At 36.5% G+C, this 25,965-nt stretch overlaps 1 protein-coding gene and 1 long non-coding RNA gene across 2 annotated transcripts; one reads left to right on the top strand and one right to left on the bottom strand.

Annotated features, from left to right (window-relative positions):
- Positions 1-928: 928 nt before the first annotated feature.
- On the bottom strand, positions 929-2,168 carry LOC148199479 (uncharacterized). Its single transcript, XR_015785617.1, has 3 exons — positions 1,324-2,168; positions 1,074-1,241; positions 929-995 (listed from the first exon to the last, which is right to left on the bottom strand). It is a non-coding gene; the product is annotated as an uncharacterized LOC148199479 (long non-coding RNA).
- Positions 2,169-21,649: 19,481 nt separating this feature from the next.
- LOC124831779 (receptor-like protein EIX2) lies at positions 21,650-25,719 on the top strand. The gene is made up of 2 exons (XM_047305858.2): positions 21,650-24,999; positions 25,491-25,719. The coding sequence occupies exon 1, from the start codon at positions 21,703-21,705 to the stop codon at positions 24,994-24,996; it is 3,294 nt and encodes a 1,097-aa protein (XP_047161814.1). The 5' UTR covers positions 21,650-21,702; the 3' UTR covers positions 24,997-24,999; positions 25,491-25,719.
- Positions 25,720-25,965: the final 246 nt, after the last annotated feature.

Raw genomic sequence — 25,965 nt, 5'->3', positions numbered from 1 at the left:
GACGCTTATATAAACGTCCGTTGTGTCTGGACGGACGTCTATATATACGTCCGCCTCCTCCCCCCTGACGTCTACCTTGCTGAAATGTTTTAGGTAGGAGCTGGGGGGTGGACGTCCGTGTGTGCACTGACAGACGTCTGTAGACGTCCGACTGTGCACTAACGGACGTCTACTGGGCGTTTTTTTTTTAAAAAATTAGTTTATTTTTTCAATAAAACCACACCTGAAAAGCAGAAAAATGTCCCAGAACAATTTTGCAATAATATAAAAATGCGTTTTATAGAAACAAAGTTCTACTTAATGTGGAGTTCAATCCACTACCAAACTATCAACATAAAACTTAAACTAAAAAACTAAACAATGTTCAACAAGAAATATAACTATTCCTAACTCCATCTTTGCAGAAGATAAGCGGTCCACTCCTGCCTTATCTGTTTAATTGTGTCTTCATTAATAGGCGATGTAGTCTTGAAGCGCTGCAAAATTCAACAAAGATTCATTATTGTTTCATATATAGTTGTAGATGAATATGATTTGTAATCTATTGAAGGTATACATCATTACCTCATTCCAGTCATCTGTAATGACTGCTCGAATGATGGTCTTAATCCAACACATCACATAGAAGCCACATTCCCATGAATCTACCTGGTGGTTACACTAAAATAACAAACTAAATAGTTAAGAATTTAGATCATTCAATAACATAAATGAAAAGGAAACGTTAAATGACTTACAACCTTTGGATACAAAACTTGAACCAGTTGACCACGAGATTTACCAATAACTCTGTACAGATTGAAAACACAAAGTATAATTAATATGACTATTTTAACATAAAAGTTGAAGGTGAACATCAAATTGAAAGTCATTTTTGGAGAAACACTTACCCTTGAAGCATGGTTCTCAACTCAGTTTTCATCCTCTTGTGCAACGAACAAAAAAATATAATTTTACATTGTTTGGGAAGGATTACCATCAGCTGCCAGTGCGACCTATCACGAAGGACAAATAGTTATTCAACTAATTAACGAAACTATAATAATAAACTGACCACATATAACAACACCTACCCGTCAATGTATGGCACAAGGTATACGTCTCTTTTTGACTCATCCATCCATGTTTGCAAATAATCTTGTCTGTTTTGAAGTGTGTTACCAGACGGTTGAATGGTCTGAGGTTCAACAAATCCGTACATGGAAGACCGACCTTGGTCTACAACGATTGTGTCCATGTACCTAAAACAACAAAGTTAAGTTGTTAGAAACTATATAAAAATGTAAATAAAAGTAATATGAAAGACCAAATTGAGTAACTTACATGCACCACAGCTGAATGATGGAAATATTCAACATCCTGTCTCCCCCAATCACCTCCAATGCATCAGAAAATGTGATATAAACTGGCACATGTGGGGGAAGACCAAATACCCTCAAATCCCAGTAGAGTTCTAATGATGCTTTCTTTAATCTGGGTAATTTTGTCACTAACTTTGATAGAGGATCATCCTCCGCTTCAGCCATCTCATCATCTTCATGTATGACTGTATCATGAATTGGCTGCTTCTGAGGACGTGTGAACTGAAGATAAGAATTTACGTCAAAGCTTTGTCAACAATTATATGAAGAATAAACATAGAAATACTATTTTAAAAGACATTATACCTGTGGAGTAGCGATGTGGGACATGATCAATGCTCTAGGCCATGCAATAAATGATCCTATGGCCTCCCCCATAAAGTTAATTTCTGGAGTGGGTACAGGCACCTGAGCCTGGGGATCCCGAACCTCGTCAATGGTCACACGCACGTGCTGGGGTAATATGGCAACACCATGAATGGTCTCCCCTCCCTCAAGCACTCGTCCGACAGCCACAATGCGTGGGGGATCCCCATCAACCAACAGCTCATATTGACCGCTATACTGAGTGGGGTCTACAGCAGAGCATGATCCTTTAGTGCTGACACGAGGTGGTGTGGGAGTTTCATCGACCCCCATGTTGCCTTGCGTCATGGAATGCAGCTTTTCTTCAAGCGCTCTTTGTATTTGTTTTTGTTCTTGTAGCTGCTCCATGAATCGTTGCTCCATTGATCTCATGCTTTGGTTGAGTCTTTCCTCCCATTGAAGATCCATCTGCCTCAGTGTCTCCTGACTCATTGATTGGGGGGTTTTCTATGTAGGGCCAAAATAGTCACGAAGACCAATCGCCCCAGGAACTCCACGTACACGTCCTGGGTGCTTGGGCCTTCCAATGGCCGTTGTCAGAATGTCGTCCCTACCTTGGCCAGCAAATGTGCCCTGAGGCTGCTGCTCAACCAACTCATCCTGCACATAAAAAAACCAAGTTACTTAGAAGACATGCTGTGATAGATACACAATCAAATAACTGATTATAATTTGAACTTACAATTCTCTGTGAGATCAAGGCAGCTGAGGAAGATGTCATGTTCCCATCAGATTTAGTCCGAGCAGCCTTCCACAGCTCGTACCTAGCAGGTGCAGGTGCTAGGTCCGGCGACTCAAGTCCCAAGGCATCGGCTCTAGACTTTCTCAGTTTCTTCTCCAATTTTGCATATCCACCTCGTGATAACAAGTGGGGTGCGTCGTTTAACCTTTGTCTTTCTTGGGCGGCTAACCTTTTATCCTGTGAAACCATGTATATAAGTAAGTGTAAAATCATAAAAACTCAATGAAAGACGATCTTAAGAAACATACCTTCCATTCCTCAGACTCTCTAGATGCACGAAACTGCATCCAATCCTCCTCTGTGAAGGTATAATGCTGAGATGGATTTTCATGTTGTCTATCTCCAAAGACATATAGTCGTGTCAGCCTTGTCTTGAAATCCCTCCATCTTATCGCTATATGCGATAACACTTTCTTTCTGATTTACATTGTGTTTGGAATATCAAAATGTTGCTGTTTAAAACCAAAAACTTGTTACCAAAAGAAAACATAACAGATAAGTATATCACAAATTGCATGAAGTATAAACATACCTGAACATCTTGCCATAAGAGGTTCTTGTCGACCTCTGGGACGTCATCCCAACATGCATGAAGGATAGAGACATGACTTTTTGCTAACTTGCCCAGATAACTCCTAAACCTATCAGCATTTGGCCCTGATGGATGACCTGATCTGGGGTCAATGTCAACATGCCTCCTCTGACCATCCACGCGTCCGGATGTCACATCTGCCACTCGGGTGACGCCTCGTCCACGTCTACTCTTTCCCGATCCTGAGTCTGAGGCCGACATACCTGAAAAATTATACAACGTTAGTAATAATTCAATTATGATGAACATACATATAAAGTCAATAAAAGTGAAAATATTAACCTATTAATTAATTGTTTTTTCCCAAATGCCTTCGTTGTGATCACTACGAATTGCCTGCATTACATCGGCAACGTCATCAACTGGGTCTTCAGTGGGTCTACATGCAACAGATGTTGTCTCAAGTATATCAAGAGAATCGTCATCCTCATGTCCATGCATGTTTCTACCTTCTAAAACCACTGACCATTTGTTATTCGATGGATCACTTACGTAGAATATTTGTCTTGCTTGACTAGCCATGATAAATGGTTCATCAGTGTAATTCATCTTGTTCAAGTCTACCAATGTGAAACCAAGGTCATCCATCATGACACCAGAATTTATATCAACCCATTTACACTTGAAAACTGGTATTCTAAAAGTAACGTAATCAACTTCCCATATTTCTTGTATTATTCCAAAATAACTGATGGATGCTGTGATTGGATTTTTGTCTTTAGAACTAGCAAAGTGCACAGCCTCAGCTTGTAGTGTGACGCCACTATTTTGAACTCTGCTTTTGTCATCTTCTACCTTTGTCTGAAACGAAATATTGTTTATATAGTACCCACCATATGTAATGACCTCTGTGTTCGGCCCACGAGATAACCTCAATAAAGTTTCAGAAACATGTGGAGTCGCATACATCTTTTTCTTAAACCATCCCAAGAAGGTTTTCACATGTTCATTAAGATGCCATTTTTCACTCATTTTTGGGTTTGCTGCCTTTATTTCATTAACGTGGTCAGAAATGTAAGGAATCACATCAACAGTGTTGTTTAAGACGTACAAATGAGCTTGGTCAATTTCTTTTCTGCTAACACTTTGAATTCTCACACCTCGAACACCCTTACCTTCACATTTTCCTTCATTTTTGCTCTTGGGAAGACCGACGGGTTCACAAGATGGCATATAACTTGAACAAAATTCAATGGCTTCTTCTGCAACGTATCGCTCTATGATTGAAGCTTCTGGTATATACTGATTCTTGACATATCCCTTTAAGATCTTCATGTATCTTTCAACTGGGTACATCCACCTTAAGAAGACCGGCCCACATATTCGAATTTCTCTGACTAGATGAACAATCAAATGTACCATGATGTCAAAAAAGGAAGGTGGAAAATACATCTCCAATTGACATAGTAGTCTTATTCCCTCATTTTCCAATTCATCTAAACCTCGAGGGTCAACAACTTTCTTGCAAATGACATTAAAGAAAAAACTCAGACGTGTCAGAATACCCCTAACAGAAGGAGGTAATATACCTCGAATAAGAACTGGTAACAACTGTTGCATCAATACATGACAATCGTGAGACTTTAAACCAACTAGCTTTAAGTCTTGCATAGACACAAGGTTACTAATGTTTGAAGAATAACCTTGCGGAACCTTCACACTTCTTAAACAGTTACAAAAACTGTGTTTTTCTTTTTTGGAAAGTGTGTGACAGGCTGGGGGCAGATAGGTGCGTCTTCCTATTATCTGTGGATGTAACTCAGATCGGATTCCCATGTCAGCCAAATCTTGTCTTGCTTTTATTCCGTCTTTGGTCTTCCCTTTGACGTTTAATAAAGTTCCGATAACACTGTCACAAACATTTTTTTCAACGTGCATCACATCAATACAATGTCTAACATCAAGTTCACACCAATATGGAAGCTTAAAAAATATCGATCGTTTCTTCCAGATGTTCTTTGCATAGGTACTTTTATGATGTTTTCCAAACACAATGTCAATGTTTTTCACTTCGTTGTACACCTCTTCACCATTCCGGGGTCTGCACACAACCTCATCCTCAACACTTCCATTAAATGCTTTTTTCAATCTACGATAAGGATGATTACGAGGAAGAAATTTTCGATGTCTTGTATATACTGTCTTCTGACCATGCTTCAACTGAAGGTAACTAGTGTTTTCTTCACATATGGGACATGCAAAATGACCTTTAACACTATAACCGCTCAAGTTTCCATATGCTGGGAAATCATTTATAGTGCAAAACAACATTGCACGCAAACGAAACTGTTCCTGAACATGTGAGTCAAACACGTCGATGCCTTCTTCCCACAACAATTTCAAATCATCAATTAAAGGTGCTAAGTAAACATCAATGTCATTTCCAGGTTGTCTAGGACCCGATATCATCATGGACAACATCACATATTTTCTCTTCATGCACAACGAAGGAGAAAGATTGTAAATCATCAACATAACTGGCCACGAACTGTGTTTGCTACTTAAGTTTCCATAAGGATTCATACCATCAGTTGCAAGTGCAAGCCTTAAGTTTCTTGGATCTGCACCAAATTCAGGAAATTTGTCATCAATCTTTTTCCATTGTGGAGAATCAGCAGGGTGTCGAAGAAGATTATCGCACTTTCTTTCGTCAGAGTGCCATTTAAGGTTCTTTGCATCTTCTTTAACAGAGAACATACGTTTGAACCTAGGTATTATAGGCAAATACCACATCACCTTAGCAGGTGCACCATCATTACCTTCATCACCAGTGACTCTGTCAGATTTCTTTTTAAAACGGGATAAACCACATGTTGGACAATACTTTAACGAAGCAAACTCCTTTGTGTACAAAACACAATCATTAGGACAAGCATGTATCTTTCGATATTCAAGACCCATTGGACATAAAATTTTTTTGGCCTCGTAATTACGAATAGGTAGAGTATTATTTTCTGGAAGCATCTCCTTCAACAACTCCAACAACTCGGTGAAACTTTTATCGGTCCATCCATTCCTTGCTTTTAAACTAAATAATTTTAAAGTTGAAGACAGACGTGTAAAGTTCGAGCATCCTGGGAACAACGGTTGCTCTGAATCATTAATAAGAGAATCATACAAATTAGCCCTTACAAAATTTTCTTCACCGACATCACGTATCATGTCCTCTAAATGGTCACTCATCCATTCTTCCACATAATCCGTTCCTCGTGACGTGGTTTGCTGCTCCAGTAGTTCTCCATGCCAAGTCCAAACGGTATAAGTCCTCATTATGCCGTACATGAATAGATGGTCACGCGCATTGCCTAAGTCTTGCCGTATTTGATTAAGACAACGCACACAAGGACAAAAATATTTCCCGTTGACGGACTTAGCATTTTGTTCAATGTATTGCAAGAACTTCGAAACACCCTTCTCATACTCTTCACTGATGCGACGTTCCTTCATCCAGCTTCGATCCATACTATGTTCGTAAAATCATTAGTTCAAGTGTTTTAACTCTCACAAGGTTAGGCCCTACCCATTCAAAAAAACTAATTTTCATAATTATATCAGCCACGTGCATTGAAGTCTACATCATAAAATTGATAAGATTTCGGCAGCATTTCGCATTGGTCTCCGAAATACACGAAATGAGAGTAGTCAACGATGACCACAATCAAATATGCATCCGGAGAACAACACAAGTACTGAACCGAAATTTTATCAATCTTATCCTTAAACTCCAAATGACATGGAATTGCAAATTATGGAAATTAATTTTCTCAAACTGTCCAATCGGACAATTCAAAATTTAACACAAACGATTAAAAGATTAATCGTTTGTCTTAAATTTCAAACGGGAACTAAGTGTCACTCAATGATTTGATACTTATATAATACACAACTAATACAGATATATTCAAAAGCCAATTACGCAGTCACATTTTACAGTAAAAAACGTGCATTCACAAAACTCAATTATATGCATACAAAAAAATTTCAACCAACAAGCTAACCTGAAAAGTAGATTCGAAATGAAAATGATGAAAACGGAGGAGTGAACGGCCTAAAACGCAGTCCAAAAACAGTCAAAGAAGCCTCCAAGAACACGCAAGAGTCTGCAAAAAAACGGACCGAAAACGATTTTTAATCGGTTCAAATCAAAGGTATTTCATCACAGAGCAATGTAATCGGATTGAAAATGAATTTAAACGGTCCAAAAACGAGAAAACTCACCTGGAAATCAATGGCGCAGCAGCGTTTTGCGGAGGAAGACGATGAACAGTGCGTTTCCAAACGTTAACTGGTCACTGATGTGGACGGACGTCTATAATAGTATAAACGTCCGGTTCGTCACTAATGTGACGTCTTTGAGGATTTAAAAATGATATTCGCGGGTGGGTTTAAACGTCAGTGCTTGGTTGCGTCGACGTCTCTAATATGATAAACGTCCGTTTTGGGGGGCTGACGTCTATTATATTGAACAAATTGAACGTTTCAACTCCCCATGGCAGGCCCTCAACGTCCGTCCTACGAGGGCCCGGACGTCTATAATAGTATAAACGTCTGGCCCCGCATATGGGACGTCTCTGGACCTGAAGAGAATTAAATATCCAACCACCCTGTCAGTACATTAAACGTCCGTTATACGGGCTCGGACGTCTATAATATTATAGACGTCCGTGCCCTCTTAGGACTGACGTTGAGGGCCTGAAGAGAATTAAATATCCAACCACCCTGTCAGTACCTTAAACGTCCGTTATTGGGGCACGGACGTCTGTGTTTATTATAGACGTCCGAGCCCTCCCAAAACGTGCGTGTAAGGTCCCTACTTGGGAAATTGAAACGTTCAGCCTCGTAGACGTCCGTCCCCCTGAGACGGACGTCTAAGGGCTGCAATGGGTATAAACGTTCAGCCTTTTAACGTCCGTCTCCGAGGACGGACGTTCGCTAGAGTATAAACGTCCGTCTCGGCCAGGGACGGACGTTCAAAGCCTGCAAATGGTTTTCACTGTTCAGCCAAATGAACGTCCGTCACTTAGGACGGACGTTCACTCAAGTATAAACGTCCGTCTCGGCCAGGGACGGACGTTCAAAGCCTGCACATGGATTTTCACTTTTCAGCCAAATGAACGTCCGTCACTTAGGACGGACGTTCACTCAAGTATAAACGTCCGTCTCGGCCAGGGACGGACGTTCAAAGCCTGCACATGGATTTTCACTGTTCAGCCTAATAAACGTCCGTCACCTAGGACGGACGTTCACTCAAGTTTAAACGTCCGTCTCGGGCAAGGACGGACGTTCAAAGAGCTGATAGGTGTTTACTAGTTCAGCCTATTAAACGTCCGTCCCCCAGGACGGACGTCCAGAACATTATAAACGTCCGTCGCGACCAAGGACGGACGTCCAAAGGGCTGACACGTGTTCACTTTGTTCAGCCTATAAACGTCCGTCTCCAAGGACGGACGTTCATAACATTATAGACGTCCGGCTAGCCCCAGGACGGACGTCTACAGTTCCACTTATTTACTAATATGCCACCGGTCAATTATATACGTTGGGGCTTTTGTGGACGGACGTCTATTGGGAGACGTTAAAACCCCTTTCTGCACTAGTGCTTCCACTGCCTCTTGTGAATTTCTTCTAAAACTTCCACTAGCCTTGACTTCAGATCAACCTTTGACTGATCTCCCTTGATCTTCTTTTGATTCCTCTAAGAAACACCCTACAATTGACTTGATTACTCATGACTTCAAACTTAACTACCAATTGTTATGCTCTTGATCCCTTTAAACACACCCATTCTAATGATTCCACATTGCTTTACTTATCTTCATTGAGTAACATAGTTTCCAACTAGGTTATCCCATTATTAAGGTATAACTCTCCATCTTCACTTCTTTAACCCACCAATTGGATCCATTTTCATTTCTTGACCCATTAGCTCGTAAACACGCATAAATATATATCCTTCACTACTTGAAATCTCTAGCTTGATCAATACCTGGCCATTTTATGATACATTTCAAATTAAGATTGTCCAAACTGCCTTTTCTCTACTATTTTGAGAAAGTCACTAGTTATAGTTTTTCAACTATACTAATGAAATCTTTTTACAACTTTACCTCAGACCCTACTCTTCCTAGTCTTAAACCAACTCTTACTCAATCCATACCAAACCAAGAACTTGAATCTTCATTTTGTTTCTAATCACAGTTAACACTTCCTCACCTCAAGATTCTAACCTCACTTGAAACCAAAACTCAGTTAATTTTCTTTGTCTCCTTGACCCACTTTCCCTATTCAGCGTCCTATAACTCTTTATCACTTCAAATATGACACTACAGCTTGAAACTGTAGACTCACTTTATCCTCTCTATCTCATACCTATTTTCCCATTAATAATCTCATTTCTAACTTTTGAAGGCATTGAACACTCCCAATCTATCCTCAAAGAACAACATCACTACCTTCTTAAAGAAGTTCACTCTTCACAAACCACCAATCCATGATTATGAAAGCTCTTCACACATGCCACTTATTGATAAGAACGTGCCCACTATCATCTGTTGCGCTACTCTGATTCTCATACTTCTTTATGAATCGTTTTTATTGAGAAGGACATTTTCTTCATAACAACTATAACCTGATAACTAACACCTTTGAAAAACCTTCTTAAAAACTTCTATGATCTTACAAAAACTCTGAGAATTATTCTCTTCTATGATAACCTTGTCATTCTGTTTTCTTAAAACTGTTTCTATTCCTAGAAAATGGACATGCTAAAAGCCACTCCTAGTAGCCCAGACTTATACTAAACGGTTTCAATCTGTCCTATACTTTTCTTTTGAGAAATATCAAACTTGTAGTTTTTCTTACGATTACACTGAGTTCAAACCGCTACTTCTTCAACCAACCCATCACCCGCCTCTTGTACTCCACACCTTCCACAGGAATTATAAAAAAAAATGAAATTGTTACCACTATCTCAGTTTCAACAGCACCAAAAATCCTTACACCACACAAAACCTGATCTTCTCTTCTTCACATATCCATGTTAAACTCTTTTGGTTCTCACAACCCTTTTTCTTCACTTTCTAACTTGATCCACAATTGATGTATAACCACTGACCTTCCTTCTTGAAACATGAAACTTCTCTAGAAGACCATAAACCACTAGAGAACGATTTGAAAACAACCAAACCTCCCTTGTGATCACACCCCAAACTTATGAAAGAACAACATCGTCTCTTCTTCACTAGTGTTTATCAGACATCCTAGATTCCCATAACACCAATTCTCATCTTTTGTTTAATCCCCACTTAATGTACCACCATTGTTTTCTTTCCCTTAAAAGTAGAAATACTTTTGAAAGATCAAAATCCATTAGAACAAGACATATAGACGACCTATTATCTCATAAGGTTAAGCTTCAACCTGCTAAGAATTTACTCCACATAAACCTCCAATTTAAGCACTTTGATCACCTCGTCAAATGCCACATAACTTAGAAATCTTCATGGAACCACTACCACAACAAACCTTATCAACTTACCCTCAAACTTTCTTCAAGAATTTACCTTTTCAACTCTTAACCTCAAGAACACAAACCCTTCATATGAACCTTTGAACCATAGAGTACCATTAACCCGCAACACTATTTCTCTAACCTGATCCGAACCCACAAACTCACTGTATTCTGTAACACAACATCCAACAACTACTTCTCTTTTGATTAAACTCAACTGATCACTCAACACCACCACATAACTACACCCGATGAAAATTTACTCTAAGACAACCTGCAACTTCATATCTCTGAACATCTCTACCAACCTAAACTCCTTGACCATTCTAGATAACCACTTCAGTAACTTATATTGTAGACACCCCCTTTTTATCTATTTCAAGACCTTTCTTCTCCTTTTCTCATTCACAATGCTCTTAATTCTCTAGACTTACCTTTACTTACAAAATTAACACTTTGATGTGCTTCTTCCTTTGTTACTTGAAATTTTTTATCTTAGCCCATGGTCAAACCTTTCTTCTATAAGAACCATTATTCTTAGAACATCATTCTAAACTTGAGTCTACAATATCTACTTGTTGATAACCATCTCTTTATGATTAGATACTTAACTTAAGACCCTTACAATACTTCATTTTTCTCAAAGACTTTATTTTCTTTAAAATTAGAAACTCGGCCCTACACAACTACTTCTTAACCTCTTCTTAACCTTATTCTTTTTTTTATAAAGATTGTTTCCCCTTGGCCCACTTCAAAATTCTTATTTATTTCTTAGATTTAACCTTAAACTTTTCACTACTCATCTTCTTCAAATCTCAAAATCGCTGATGTATCGAACCATGTTGCCTCCTCAAACATTGCCATGCCAGTGCACACCAACACCTCCACTTCTTTTAACCTCTGACATTATTGGTATCCAAAACTAAGTTGATTTCTCAAACCTTACCATACTAATGCTTACAAAAAAACTCCTTTTATTCTGACCTTTAAACTCAGTTCTTTTTATTATATCTGATTTTCTTGACTTTGTTCTTGAAAACTCCCATATAGAAAACATTACTTATGAACTCCAACATTTTAATCCATCCTTTGAACTCAAAAGTCCTAGTCTTCAAACACCTTATCTTCGAGGAAGGAATTTTTCTTAAAGGCTTTAACGAATTCTAAATAAAGGCTTTAACAAGATGAGCATGAGTGGGCACCCTCATTAGCTTTTAATTTTCTAGAATTAAGATAGAATAGTATAAATAGGATAAAAATAGGTTTTTGATAGAAATAATGTTAATTTTTCCTTTTTAGTTACATAAATAAGTATTTTCCCTTTTAGTAAAAATATTAAGAAAAATAAATAAAAACTTCTTTTTTCTTTTATAGGCTTTTAATTTGGTCAAAATAAGACTTGGGCTGGTAATGGCTAATGATATCTAGGCTGAATTGAGATGGTCCACTATGGAGCTGGAAGTGCAACGTTTTGGGCTGAAGCTTAATGACGCTGCGCGTTTTGAGTAGAGAGGAAAGGAAACTCTATAAGACTGATATTGGGGTGTTGCTCCCTCCACCACCACACCTTTCTCCCTCCACCTCCCCTTTACTATTTTGTCCCTCAGTAAAATTTTATTTTTAGGGTTATTATTTTTTAATTTTACCCATTCACAACCTATTTCATTAATAACCTATTCTAGTCCCGTACATGAGTAAAATACTTTTCTTTCATTTTAACATTATATTTCTTCCTCTCTTTCTCTCGTCGTTGTGAGATACTAAAAGTTGCAAAGGTTGGTGGTGGTGGAAAGAATTATCAAGCAGTCTCCCTCTCGTGGTGCAGTGCGTGGAGTGGTGCAGTGCGTGGAGTGCTTCCTCGTAGTCGAATAAACCTTGAAATAAAACCTTTAAACGGAGGTGACATCCTTCAACGGATGTCAACATCCTTCAACGGATATCAACATCCTTCAACGGATGTTAACATCCGTTTAAGGAAAAACGGATGTCGACATCCGTTTTACCTTAAACGGATGTTGACATCCGTTGAAGATGTCACCCCCCGTTACGTTTTTTACTTTAGAGTTTGTTTTATTAGGGGACATCCGTTGAAGGATGTCACCTCCATTGATGTATACTTCCTCACGCTGGTTGATGCTTTGGACGTTCCTCGATGTTCCTCCACACCACGGCGGCGACACTCCTTCACACCACGGTGGCAATGGAAGCTTTCAAACCAAAAAAAAAACTGGGAAGAAAAAGGAATGGAAGTGCGGGAGGTGGGGAGGTGAAACGAAAATGGGGAAAGGGGAAGAGAGTTTCGTGGGTGGGTGCTGGGAAAGTAAAATTAGGGTTTCAAATTATTTAAAATAGGGTAAAAGTAAAAATCTTTTTAACTTAAGGATATAATTGTATTTAAAATAATGTGGGGAGATGGAGGAAGTATAGGGTGGTGGTGGAGGGAGCAACACCCCTGATATTGGGGCAATGTTTAGGCATGGACTGAAGCCCTTTTGGTGGTTTAATGAAACGTAGTTTCATACTGCATTGAGGCAAAGCAGATAGGGGTTTGCTACTTCATGCTTCATTCATGCAATAGAGAGGGCTTCTTTCCCCAAATTCTCTCAACCCTCGACTTAGGGTTCATCAAGAGCAAAAGAAGAGAAGCTTTGACGCAAGCTCCATGGGTCAAACCGGAAGCTCCAAGGCCCAAAGGAAGCAGACCCAAGAACTAATCGGCTAGGATAATGATCGGTCCGATGAAGCGTGCTGAGTTGGAAGCAAAGCAATTTAGAGTTAGTTAGAGAAGAGGAACTCGAGAAGCTTCCAAAGTTAGTTTGTGATTCCTCCCTCTTTTCCCCTTTCTTTCTTTTTCGGTTTCTGACTTTCCCTATATAAGGGGAAGTCTTGTAAAGTGTAAATACGGGTAGTGGGTGACAGACGCTACATAGACTAGGTTTTCTATTTCTCAGTTTCATGCTTTCGTTTAGACTTTAAGCTTTCGTAGAAGTAGATATAATCTTTGCTTCATTGGAGTTCTTGGATCATTTCCATTGGGTGACAGGTAGTGGGATTCTGAGAAACTCTGGTATCTTGTATTTCCATTTTCATGTTCTTGCAATGAGAATTCCAATTTTGATTTAGTTTACAACCTTATTTTTTCATTAGTTCCATTTACATTTCCTGCATTTGCGTTTACTATTCTAGCACTTTCATTTTGCTTATTTTACATTACGAGTTCATATCTTTGTTTCTTGTTATGATTTCTAAACATTGATTTTAAGTTTTTAGCATTTTATTACATTTAAGTTTCTAAACATTGTTTTTAACATGGTGATTCTGAATTTGATATTGTGTTAAAGTTGTCTCTTTCCTTTTATGTGTTAGAGTTAGGTTCCTATTAAGTAGATAATAATCATACTTAGCTATAGTGTTTAGATGTTTTGATTTTAGCAAATTTTAGGTTGATTGCTTAATTTGTTTGGTAGTATGAATGAGAATCTGCAATATTCAGTCTCTATATTAAAGTCTACAAGACCCCAAAGTGGGCTTGTTTAACCAAGATGTCTTCTTGAGAAAAATTGAGATTCACTCTCATCAAATAGATTATCAATCACTTATTCATCATCATTAAATATCCTACATAATCATATATATATATATATATATATATATATATATATATATATATATATATCATTAAACATATAAAAACTCATATAAAACCATTTCACATTCATCAAGAAAACAAAAACAGTGCATCAGAAAGCACATGACACACCAAGACTTAAAACGCAAAAATTGGCTAGGGGACGTTCAAACCCCCAAAAAGGGGCGCCTAGGCTCCAAACTCACTGGAATGGGGTGTCTAGAGGGCGCTCAGGGGTCCTCGAGCGAGTTCTTAATGAAAAAGGGAGCCCAGGGGCGCTCAAGCTTAAAGCTAGTGCAAAAAAGGGGATTAGGGGGGTGCTCAAACCCTGTGACAACAAACAATAAACTTCGAAACTAGCCTTTGATGTACTTGAGCTTTGTTCTAATGATCAAATGGATTCCTTACACCCTATAATTGATGGAAAATCACACATAGAATTAAAGCAAAGTACTCCTTTAATTATTAGACTCAAAACTATGTGCACTCAACCATTTGACAACACGAAAAGTGCCTAAACTCGGATTTAGACCTTCTACACCTAGTTTCTACAACGTAACAACTTGAAAAAGTCCTAATATATTCAAACACAGATTAAAAACCATCACCTTTAGCACAAACCTACTAATTCAAAATCTCAATACTCCAAACCTCAAATTTTGCACTTAAAACTATCCAAAACACTAACAAGGATTGTCCATTAGTGCTAGATCAGATTTCAACTAATTCATACTTCTAACAAGTCTCAAATAACATATATTCAGACCTAAAATATCAGGTTTCTAAATCAAAACCCTATCTCAGAAATTTTCCTATTAATCACATACAATTCATACATTCAATAATCATCAAAATCACATTAGGTCAAACATTACATCAACATACCATCAACTAACATCATGCAAACACTATAAATACTATAACATATATCACAATTTCAATTAAATCATATTATCATCCAAATAATCATAAATCATACATAGAAATTAACAATTAGTAAGAAACATTAGCTTCCCTAATCTTTTAGGAGCTCAATCCAGCTCTAGAGAACTCTACTATACTCTCTCAGCTCAAAGAGACCAAAAAACACCTACAAACAACGAAAACATGATCAAGGTATACCATTAAAACCATTGAGCAGTAGAGCACTGAAGGGAAGGCTCATATTATACATTCAATAGAGAGAAACCTCACATGCACTAAAGAATGTGAAAGTAGAGAAAGAGTAGAAAATTAACTTACTCTATTTAAGATACTGATTAGATAGACTTGAAGATCTCACTGCAAAGATTACATAAGCAATCTCTAATCTTCAAACAGATGAATAGGGTACAAGAACCCTGGAGAGAAGATAGAAGACTCTAGAAAAGGGATTTCTAGAGAGATGGTGTGTTTTAAAATAATGAAACTCGTTTATAACAAAACTATTTACAATAAAATCATTTAATATTAAAATAATCGAGTTTTCCTATTTTTACACCACCATTCGTTCTAAAATGTCATTTTCTAGGTCTTCATATTTTGTATACATATAGTTTAAAGTCTCTTATATGTTTTCCAGTGTTTTTCTTAAGAAAATTGTTATACTCAGAAAATTTAACTTTTATTATTAAAAACTAATATAACTAATTTACTGTTTTACATGTGTTTGTTTAGATTTTTTCTAAATAGATATGTTTTGCATATTTTCAGTGTTATTTTTAGTTTAATAATTATTCATGTAATAATAAATAAATTGATGAATTTTGGATATAAAATTCATAACTATGACTAAGTTTATTTGAAAATAAAATTTTTTATTGATGTCATAAATTATATTTACTTCGGCCAAACTTGCAAAATAAATTTAGATATGCTTTCATAATTTTTGAAATTTGGAATGATTTTAATTTGGCTTAAATATGCTGTTGGTCCTTAAATTATCACCTCTTTTTAGTTTTCATCTCTTTTTCAAAATTTGATTAATTTTCGTTTCTCTTCTTTTAGAAGGTCACGTATTTAATCCTCATTGGTCATTGCCATTGATTTTTTCCTAATGTGACAAACAGTGAGTCATGTCTCGAATTTGTTTAAGACATATGTATTGTATCCCAAGGTCGGCAAGATAGCTCGGTAGCAAACAGTGAGCCACGTTCCCATCCCGATAAGGTAAGCAAACACGAGCACTAGTGTAGCGAAATGATACGACAATGATTATTTTGGACTTATGGCAGCGATTTTAAAACCGAAGCATATTAAGGCGAAGTAAAAAAAGAAGGCTTTTAGCCTTGGTTCAAAATCAAAGCCAAAAGTTGAAGATTTTGCTTCGGTTATAAGAAAATCGAAGCAGTAAAGAGAAAAAACTTAAAAAGAATGAAATAATTTTGGGTTTATGCTAGCGATTTCAACAACAACTACTACCATAGACCCTATTCTACTTTGGTTCCTAGATGCGCTGCCATATGTCCAATTTTATTTAAAATATTTGTTTAATGTAAAGGTTTATGACCTTGGTTTAAGCTAAAATCGATGCCATATACCATTTTCTGCATCGATTTTTACTATAATCGTTGTCTAAGATCTATTCTCTTTTTTAGATGTGGTTTTGTTTCTGTGACATCCTACATCACAAAAATCACATAAACACCTGCATAATATATAAAATACGTACATCACAAATACATACTAAAATATATTTTTCAATAAAGTAAAGAGTTATAACCATATATATAGAAAGTCAATTTTCCCATATTCTAATATATATAATATTATAACCTAACAACTACATACTATTGTACAAATATATGATATATTTTGCAAGGGTCTTCCTTATGAAATTAATGGACATGTTGGAAAGTGGAACAAGAGTCTTGAATCTTTTCATATAACACAGTGAATTCAATTAATATATATGATTTTCAAACGATGGACAAGTTTTTTTTACTAAATGAAAATATTATCGTTTCTCAGCCACTTGTAATATAGGAACAAATAGTTGTCGTCATCCAATTCATTACATAATAATCGCGCTCATATGAGTCAGTTTGTCTATTAAACTACAATATATCATGACAATAATAATTAATTAGTAAACATAGTTGGAATAAAAAATTATAAGAAAGTATGGACCAAAATATCGAACCTTGAGGGCCAACTGTCCAAGCTGTTTAACATTAGCACTTGATTTCCCTAACATCATATGCACTGCAAATGAATTATGAAAAAAAGAAACACTTATATAACAAATAAAGTTCATAACATTAAGGTTCTTACTAATCTACTACTTAATTGAGATTTTGAAAGGAGACTTATGTAATGAGCAAAACCACGCAACAACGTTATCCGGTAGAGAAACCGCAAGTAGCTGCCAATGTCACTGGAAATAGATAATAACTAAATTGTTAAGTCTTAAAATCACAAATGAAACTTTCAAGTTAACAAACTACACTTACCCAACAAAATAAAGGACAAAATATATCTTCTTGCCCCGTCCAAAGCAGTTGGTGACGTATTGTTGGATGTCACCAAATTTATTGCCTTCATGAGTGAGTTGGGGGTCAATGAACCCACAAACATCATTGAACCCCAAATTGTTACTGACACCAAACATATTCCTAAAAACAAAAATATTATTTCATATAAGTACCTACATAAATCAATTTTATATAAAGAATGGTTCCTAAACTTACATCATCCACAACTAAATAAGGGTAATGTTCAATTTGTATTTCCTCAATGCAAATACAGTGGGATGTCAGAGTCTCTATCAAATACAGTAGATCCCTCGTAGCCGTCATTGACTCATCTGCAATGATGTTAATAAGCTGGTGTAATGCACCAAAAGGGTCGTCCTCAGATAAATAAACCTTCTTGTGTGTAGGAATTTCCTTTTCAAGCGTCTCTTGTAACATGGAAAAATATTTAAGTCTAAACATCAATAACATGTAAAGCTCAAAATTGAGAAGTGTTTAATGGGAGTCCATACTTGGGGAGGGGGGGGGGGGGGGGGGGGTCAGAAATAGAACCCACCAATAGTCTAAGTCAAGCGACAAAAAATTGAAATCCCTGTGCCATAGTAAATATCTCCTTTATAGGCACAAGAAACTACCGTGACCTTGACTCATCATCCGATATCTCCATACCATGTATAATAATGACTGCCTCAAACACTTTTCCACGAGCCACTAGTGTCTTCTCGGTACCTTCCAAAACATATAGCTGAATGGACGAGTGTAGTCCATGCGTCCCTTGGGACGACTGAAGTTGAACAACTACCTTTACCGTTTCTACATGTTACACCCAATGTTAGCTTATATAAAGAAAACATAATGAATTTCATAAGTTTGCATAAAATTATTATTAATTTTACTTGTGGGAAGCACAATATGAGGAGATGCTTGCAGACGGATGCTATAACTATCAAATTGTTGTTGGAACTGACGTATACCCTTTCAGTCACTTAGAAGTGACTTCATCATATATATACTCCCTAACCTTCTTAGTGACCTACGTCAGCCTTTCTTCATCAAACAATGTGGGAGTGGTAAAGTCCTCGCATTCGAGGAGCCCCCAAAATAATGTCGAATGCCAACGCCGATTCCAACAATATGCACTCTTCCAGGATGCTCTGGTCGTCCAATTGTTGTAGCAAGGATATCCTAACGACTTTTTGGAGTGAATTGGCTTCTACTCAACCAAGGATAACCTGTAACATAAGAAAAAAACATTATTATTTAAAATAACATCTAATATGTATAATGACAATATTAACATTATAAGAAAAATGATATCTTACCATTCTTTCTAATAGCTCTTTGCAGTGTCAGAAGGGTGGGTAGGAGTCTGATGATTGTAAACGGACTAACTTTCATTTATCGTGACAAGATGGTGGTGAAGAAGGTTGGGGAAAATCACCCTTAAATAAAACACTCTTTCAAAAATTGAGATACAATACTTTTTTAAAAATTGAAACCCAATTCAAACAAAAAATTAAGAACATCGAGTTGAAAATTTTCAACCAAAATAAAAATTAAATTAGTAATTAAGCGTAGAAATAACCAGATTTACAAGTGAATAAAACTTCTATTGTCAGCCTTGATTAATATCCCATTAGTATACGAAGTTGTCCACGAAGCTCTTTATTTCTGATTGTGTAAGTATTCTCTTTATCCAAACTTTCAAATAGGGTTTTGCAAAGGAAAACGCCACAAACTAATTAAGTTTGTGACTGTAAAGAAATAAAAATAACCATTGCGTACAAAAATAAAATTTGGAAAACGTAAAAATAACATTTACAAAAGGTTTAATACCTCTTTTGGTCCCTCGAAAGGGGGTCAATGTTCAAATCGGTCCTACCTTTTTTTAGAAGTTCAATGTGGTCCCAACTTTTGTAAAAAGTGTGCAATCAAGTCCTTTTTGGAAACGGCGTTGAGTTTTTAACGGAGCAGCTGACAGGGTGGACTGAAATTAGCTACGTGGCTGTGTGTGGGTAATACGTGGCTGTGAGAGGGTGATACGTGGTTGTGAGAGGGTAAATGTGATAATATTACTGAGGTTAAGAAATCAGAAGTTAGGGTTTGAGGAGTTACAGAGAAATTGGTAATTTGGGATTTATCATCGTGGAGGAAGTGTGTTGAAATCTGAAGCGCGAATTGGATACTGCAAATCTGAAACTGAAATTGGAAACCACAAATCAGGTTAGGGTTTATGTTTGATAAAGAAGTTACACTACAATAACTTCTAAACTTATGCATCCCCATCAAAACATGAATCAAAACAACTTAAATAATAAATTCCAAATAGAACGTTAATTTTCCCCAATTGAAAAGCAAAAGCATGCATCCAATCGGGAACCCACAGTTACTGACTTATTCATACAAGTCAATATCAAATGCAGTAGCTTCTGGTTTAGTTTCATAAAGTATATTTCATCCAAAAAATATAAAACAAAAAAGGAGTAAATATGTTCATAATTTATTTACGTGTTTTGTGCTGAATTTTACTTAGCATATCTTAATTAATTACATCAATAATCCAAGAATAAAATACAGTAGTTGGTCATAGAAAAATCACCAATTATTTAATTGGTGGTGTCGCTATTATCAGCCGGAGATGCAGATGCAGACGCAGATGCACTTTTGGGGGTAGAAAACGGCAAAGACGACGGCGATAGAAACACCAGACTTTTCGTCTGTGTATTATTCGCTGGCGTTTTGTTCAAGAAGCTCGATGCACAACCATTGAATTTCGAAGTTGAACAAGACAAGGTAGAAGATGAATTATTAGACACTGCAAACACCTCACCACAGTAACAAGTAGGGATTATCCCACCTCCTCTCACACCACAACCATGGGACCACCGAGAAGATCCTTTGCCCCAACTTCTCGAACACGACGAACACCCTTCAGAAGAAGCCATTCGTATCTCAAACACCAATTTCTCTGCAACTCCTCAAACCCTAACTTCTGATTTCTTAACCTTAGTAATATTATCACATTTACCCTCTCACAGCCACGTATCACCCTCTCACAGCCACGTATTACCCACACACAGCCACGTAGCTAACTTCAGTCCACCCTGTCAGCTGCTCCGTTAAAAACTCAACGCCGTTTCCAAAAAGGACTTAATTGCACACTTTTTACAAAAATTGGGACCACATTGAACTTCTAAAAAAAGATAGGACCGAATTGAACATTGGCCCCTTTCGAGGGACAAAAAAGGTATTAAACCTTTACAAAAAATATCTGCCGTGGAATACTAGTTCTAGCATACAATCTGTTAGTTCTCGTCTCTAATCATAATAATTTAAAAGGAGTTTAGGTGCTTTTTTGTTTATGCTTTGCTTTTTCAATGCATTAAAATGGTCACTTAAAACATTTAAAATATTTTAATAAAACGGAGTATTCGTGAATATCAAATAATTCAGATCAAATATATATCCATCAATATCTAAATACTTCTATAAATTATTTTAGCCTTGAAACTGGACCTGTTTATGTTGAATCTTGATATTATAACTCACCTAGACTTTCTAAATATAATATATATATATATATATATATATATATATATATAATTTTAGTTTTTATTTTTGTCTATTTTATTTTGATTTTTTTATGTTTATTTTAATTTGTCAATTTTTAATAATTTAATATTTTTTGTAATTGTGTTTAAATCATTAATAAAAATTATCATGTCAAATCAATAATATATTAATGTAGGATTAATATCAGTATAAATATCACATGTATCAGAATTAATCAAACATATCAAGTTTATATATATAAAAGTTATAGTTTCCTTTCATTTTATTTCCATTTAGCTAGTTTTACGTTTCGAAACATTCTTCCTTATTTGACTTGGAGTAGTCAACAAAGACGGAAATGAAGTCTTACGAACAATTGTGTACAGACTGTTAAATTGCTGGATAGTCATCACATTACAAATCATCATTTATAGTGCTTTTGTTCTTTCACTTATCAAAGTTCACAGCGTAGAAGAAAGTTCATATCTGGAAAACTGTAATGGCGTCTTTCTTACTAAAAGTATTGTTTGCATTATCAATGCTCGTTTTACATACTCAAGTGCGCATTCATGCATTCATGTCGTCATCACATGTGAAGTGCATAGAGAGGGAGAGAGAGTCACTTCTCAACTTCAAACAAGGTCTCACAGATCGTTCTGGCATGCTGTCCACATGGAGGGATGATGACAGTAACAGAGACTGCTGCAAATGGAGCGGCATTCAATGCCACAATGAAACAGGTGACGTACGAATTCTCGATCTTCGTGGTTCCAAAATTCATTTTTTGACAGGTTCAATCAGTCTTACTTCATTGATTGACTTAACAAACATGGAATATTTGGATCTTAGCAATAATTTTGATTATAGTAGAACGCATCTTCCTCAGCACATGGGCTCCTTCAAAAAATTAAGATATCTCAATCTATCAAATGTTTATTTTTATGGGAGGATTCCTTATGAACTGGGAAATCTGTCAAAGTTGCAGTATCTTGATCTGAAAGGAAATTCTCTCGCTGGAGCAATCCCTTCTCAACTAGGGAAACTTGCAAGTTTACAATATTTAGATCTAAGTGACAATTATTATCTTCAAGGAGAAATTCCTTATCAGCTAGGAAAACTCTCACAGTTGAAGTATCTTAATTTTGGGTTTACATTACTGTCTGGAGCAATCCCTTTCAAGGTTGGAAATCTTCCTCTCTTGCATTCTCTTAGACTCGGTGGCAATTTTGATCTAACAGTTAATGGTGCAAAATGGCTGTCTTCTCTCTCTTCATTAACAACTCTTGGTTTGGATTCATTGACTAATCTTGCTTACTCTCGTCACTGGCTACAAATGATCAGTGAGCTTATTACAAACTTGAGAGAGTTGAGTCTAGTCCGATGTAATCTTTTAGATAACAATGTTTCATCTTTTTTTCCTTCTCATACCAACCTTTCCACTTCTCTTTCCATCCTTGATCTCTCTGGTAATATGTTGACGTCATCAACACTTCAATTGTTGGTCAACCATAGCCATAATCTTCAAGAGCTTTATTTTCGTGAGAATAATGTTTTCTCCTTTCCTTATTATCTGAACTTTCCTTCTCTTTTGGTCCTTGATCTCTCTGTCAATAACCTCATATCATCAACGATTCTAGGAAATTTCAACTTCAGCTCCACACTACAAGAACTTTATCTGGTACAATGCAATCTTGCTGATGAAAATTTTCTTGTTCCATCTGCTTCCATAGGCAAGTCTTCAACTTCTCTTGTCACCCTTGATCTCTCCTTTAATGCATTGAAATCTACTACCATATTTCACTTGATTTCCAACTTCACCACCAATCTTCATGCACTTTCCCTTAACGGTAATTTGTTAGAAGGTCCCATTCCAGATGGATTTGGGAAAGCAATGAGCTCTCTTGAAGTTGTTTCCCTTTCCTACAACAAACTGCATGGTCAGATCCCAGCATCCCTAGGAAATATATACACACTACAAGAGTTACACCTTAGAAGTAACAACTTGAGTGGGAAAATTTCTGGCCTCATTAGAAACTCTTCAATGTTGTCATATTTGAGGCTATTAGATGTCTCCAGTAATAGGTTAACTGGAGAAATACCAGAAAGCATTGGGCTGCTGTATGAGTTGGAGATTCTTCACCTGCGGGAGAATAACTTCGAGAGTGATATATATGAATTTTATTTTACAAATTTGTCCAAATTGATGGATTTAGAGTTATCACACAACTCATTGTCGCTAAAGTTCTCTACAACCTGGATTCCACCTTTCCAATTATTTAATTTGGAACTTGCTTCTTGCAAGTTGGGTCCTAGTTTTCCAAATTGGCTCCTGAATCAAACTTCCTTAAGCTTTCTAGATATTTCTGATGCTGAGATTGATGACTATGTACCAGTTTGGTTTTGGAACAAGTTACAATCTATAAGTACTTTGAACATGTCTTACAACAGTCTCAAAGGTATAATCCCAAATTTACCAATCAAGCTTACCAAGGCAGACAGAAATACAGTAATTCTAAATTCAAATCAACTTGAAGGTGGAGTTCCTACTTTTTTGTCACAAGTTGGCTCCTTGGATCTTTCCCAAAATATGATTTCAGATTTGGATGCATTTGTATGTGGAAAAGGAGCAACTGCAAACATCAACGTACTGGATTTGTCAAAGAATCAAATAACGGGACAATTGCCGGACTGCTGGGAACGTCTAAGTTCTCTGGAATTTCTTGATCTAACCAATAATAATTTGTTTGGGAAGATTCCAAAGTCCATGGGTGATCTTGTTAATTTGGGAGGTTTGCTCTTACGAAACAACAGTTTAACTGGAGAGCTACCACTCACATTGAAAAATTACAGTCATTTAGAGACATTAGACTTGAGCGAAAACTTGTTTCCTGGTCTAATACCTTCATGGATTGGAGACAGTTTACAACACTTGAAAATCCTAAGTTTGCGATCAAATCGCTTCTTTGGAAGTGTTCCTGTTCATCTCTGTAAGTTGAGGAAAATTCTTGTTTTAGATCTTTCAAGGAACTACTTGTCAAAAGAAATTCCAACATGCTTGAGTAATTTTACTGCAATGATGGACAGAACAGTAGTAAACAGAGCTGAAATTGTAGAAGGTACTCATGACTCTAATGTGTTATTGATGTGGAAAGGTAATGAACGCTTGTTTCTAAATCCCGAGTATCTTTTGAAGAGCATTGATCTCTCGAGTAATGATTTATCAGGTGAAATACCAAAAGAGGTTACAGAGTTACTTGGATTGGTTTCTTTGAACATATCAAGAAATAACCTAGATGGAGAAATTCCTTTTGATATTGGGAATCTAAATTCACTAGAATTTCTTGACTTATCAAGGAATCATTTGCATGGAAAAGTTCCTTCTTCTCTGGACAAAATTGATCGTCTTGCTGTGTTGAATTTATCAAACAATGATCTGAATGGAAGAATTCCTTGGGGAAGACAGTTGCAAACATTTGATGCCTCTAGTTTTGGAGGAAATCTTGGTCTTTGTGGTGAGCAACTAAACAAAAGTTGCCCTGGAGATAATACAACAGCACTGCCTCAAGGAGCAGAAGTTGATAATGAAGACGATGAAAATTCAATTTTCTATGGAGCATTATACATGAGTTTGGGACTAGGATTCTTCATAGGCTTTTGGAGCTTATTAGGGACAGTACTACTTTGGCAACCATGGAGAATTGTTTATATAAGAGTCTTAAACAGACTGACAGACTATATACTTGTAGGGGTTGAATTGAACGTAGCCAAGTGCAACAAGTGGTTCAAAGGATAACAGGTATCCTATTCCAATAACTTCTCTGTTTTAACTTGCAATGTTTATTTCTCTGCTTTATTAGTTAAATAGATCAATATCTTCTTTTGCCATGGAAAAGGAGAATGTCTTTTTCAATACAAAAATGAACATCTTGGCATGAACCGACTTTTTAGAATTTACTTGCAGTAAATCCAATTTAAACATTGAACATCTTGGCTTTTATCAATTTAAACATTGAGGAGTAAATCCAATGCTTCTCTTCCTTGGCTTTACTTCAAAGTTTCTTTTCCAAAAAGCTGATTATTCTTGTCTTTCTGTAAAGAATGTACAAATGGCATGTTCAATGTAGAGAAATTTTCTCCTTTCTTGATGACTTATCTTATGTTTAAACCTCTTACTCACAGTTATGCACTTTCTTTAAGTGTAATGATTACCTATTTTTTCAGTTTTATTTAGTTTATTACAATAATTCAGTCTCTAATTTTGATCCATTGCAACTAAAATATTTGCAGTTTTGGAGGATTAGCTTCAAATTTCAATCTGGGATGAAAGCTTCATGAGTTGTTGGATGTAGGATATGCAGTATTGAGTTTAAAATGTAAAACAATTTTTTCTCCTCCTTCTGTTTCTTCTGTTCCTTCTGCTAAGACTCAGCCTCCTACACTCAAGGGATGAATTGAAACTCCCCATCCAATCTCAACATCACAAGTTTATTTTAATCAATGAAACTAATAACATCGAGCCCCTTTCTCCTTAGGATTACACAACTTAATCTAATGATACCATTTCACATATAATTAAGGATGTCTCTGCTAAGCACTACACCATAAAGACAAAAACAAGAAAGGAGAGAGAAAAATCTTTGCGACACCCCTTTGAGAATAAAAATAACTTATCATACCACCATTCACTATATAACAGACAACTTAGCAAGTCTAATAATAGTATGAACCGAATGACAAAGTTTATCAACTAAAGCCATCTATA

This window comes from Vigna umbellata, chromosome 4 (assembly GCF_029865625.1).
Source record: "Vigna umbellata cultivar VRB3 chromosome 4, Vumbellata_1.0, whole genome shotgun sequence".
In the NCBI taxonomy this organism is placed as follows: Eukaryota; Viridiplantae; Streptophyta; class Magnoliopsida; order Fabales; family Fabaceae; genus Vigna; species Vigna umbellata.
The sequence above is the reverse complement of the archived record's forward strand: the minus strand, read 5'-3'. Positions and strand labels throughout refer to the sequence as shown.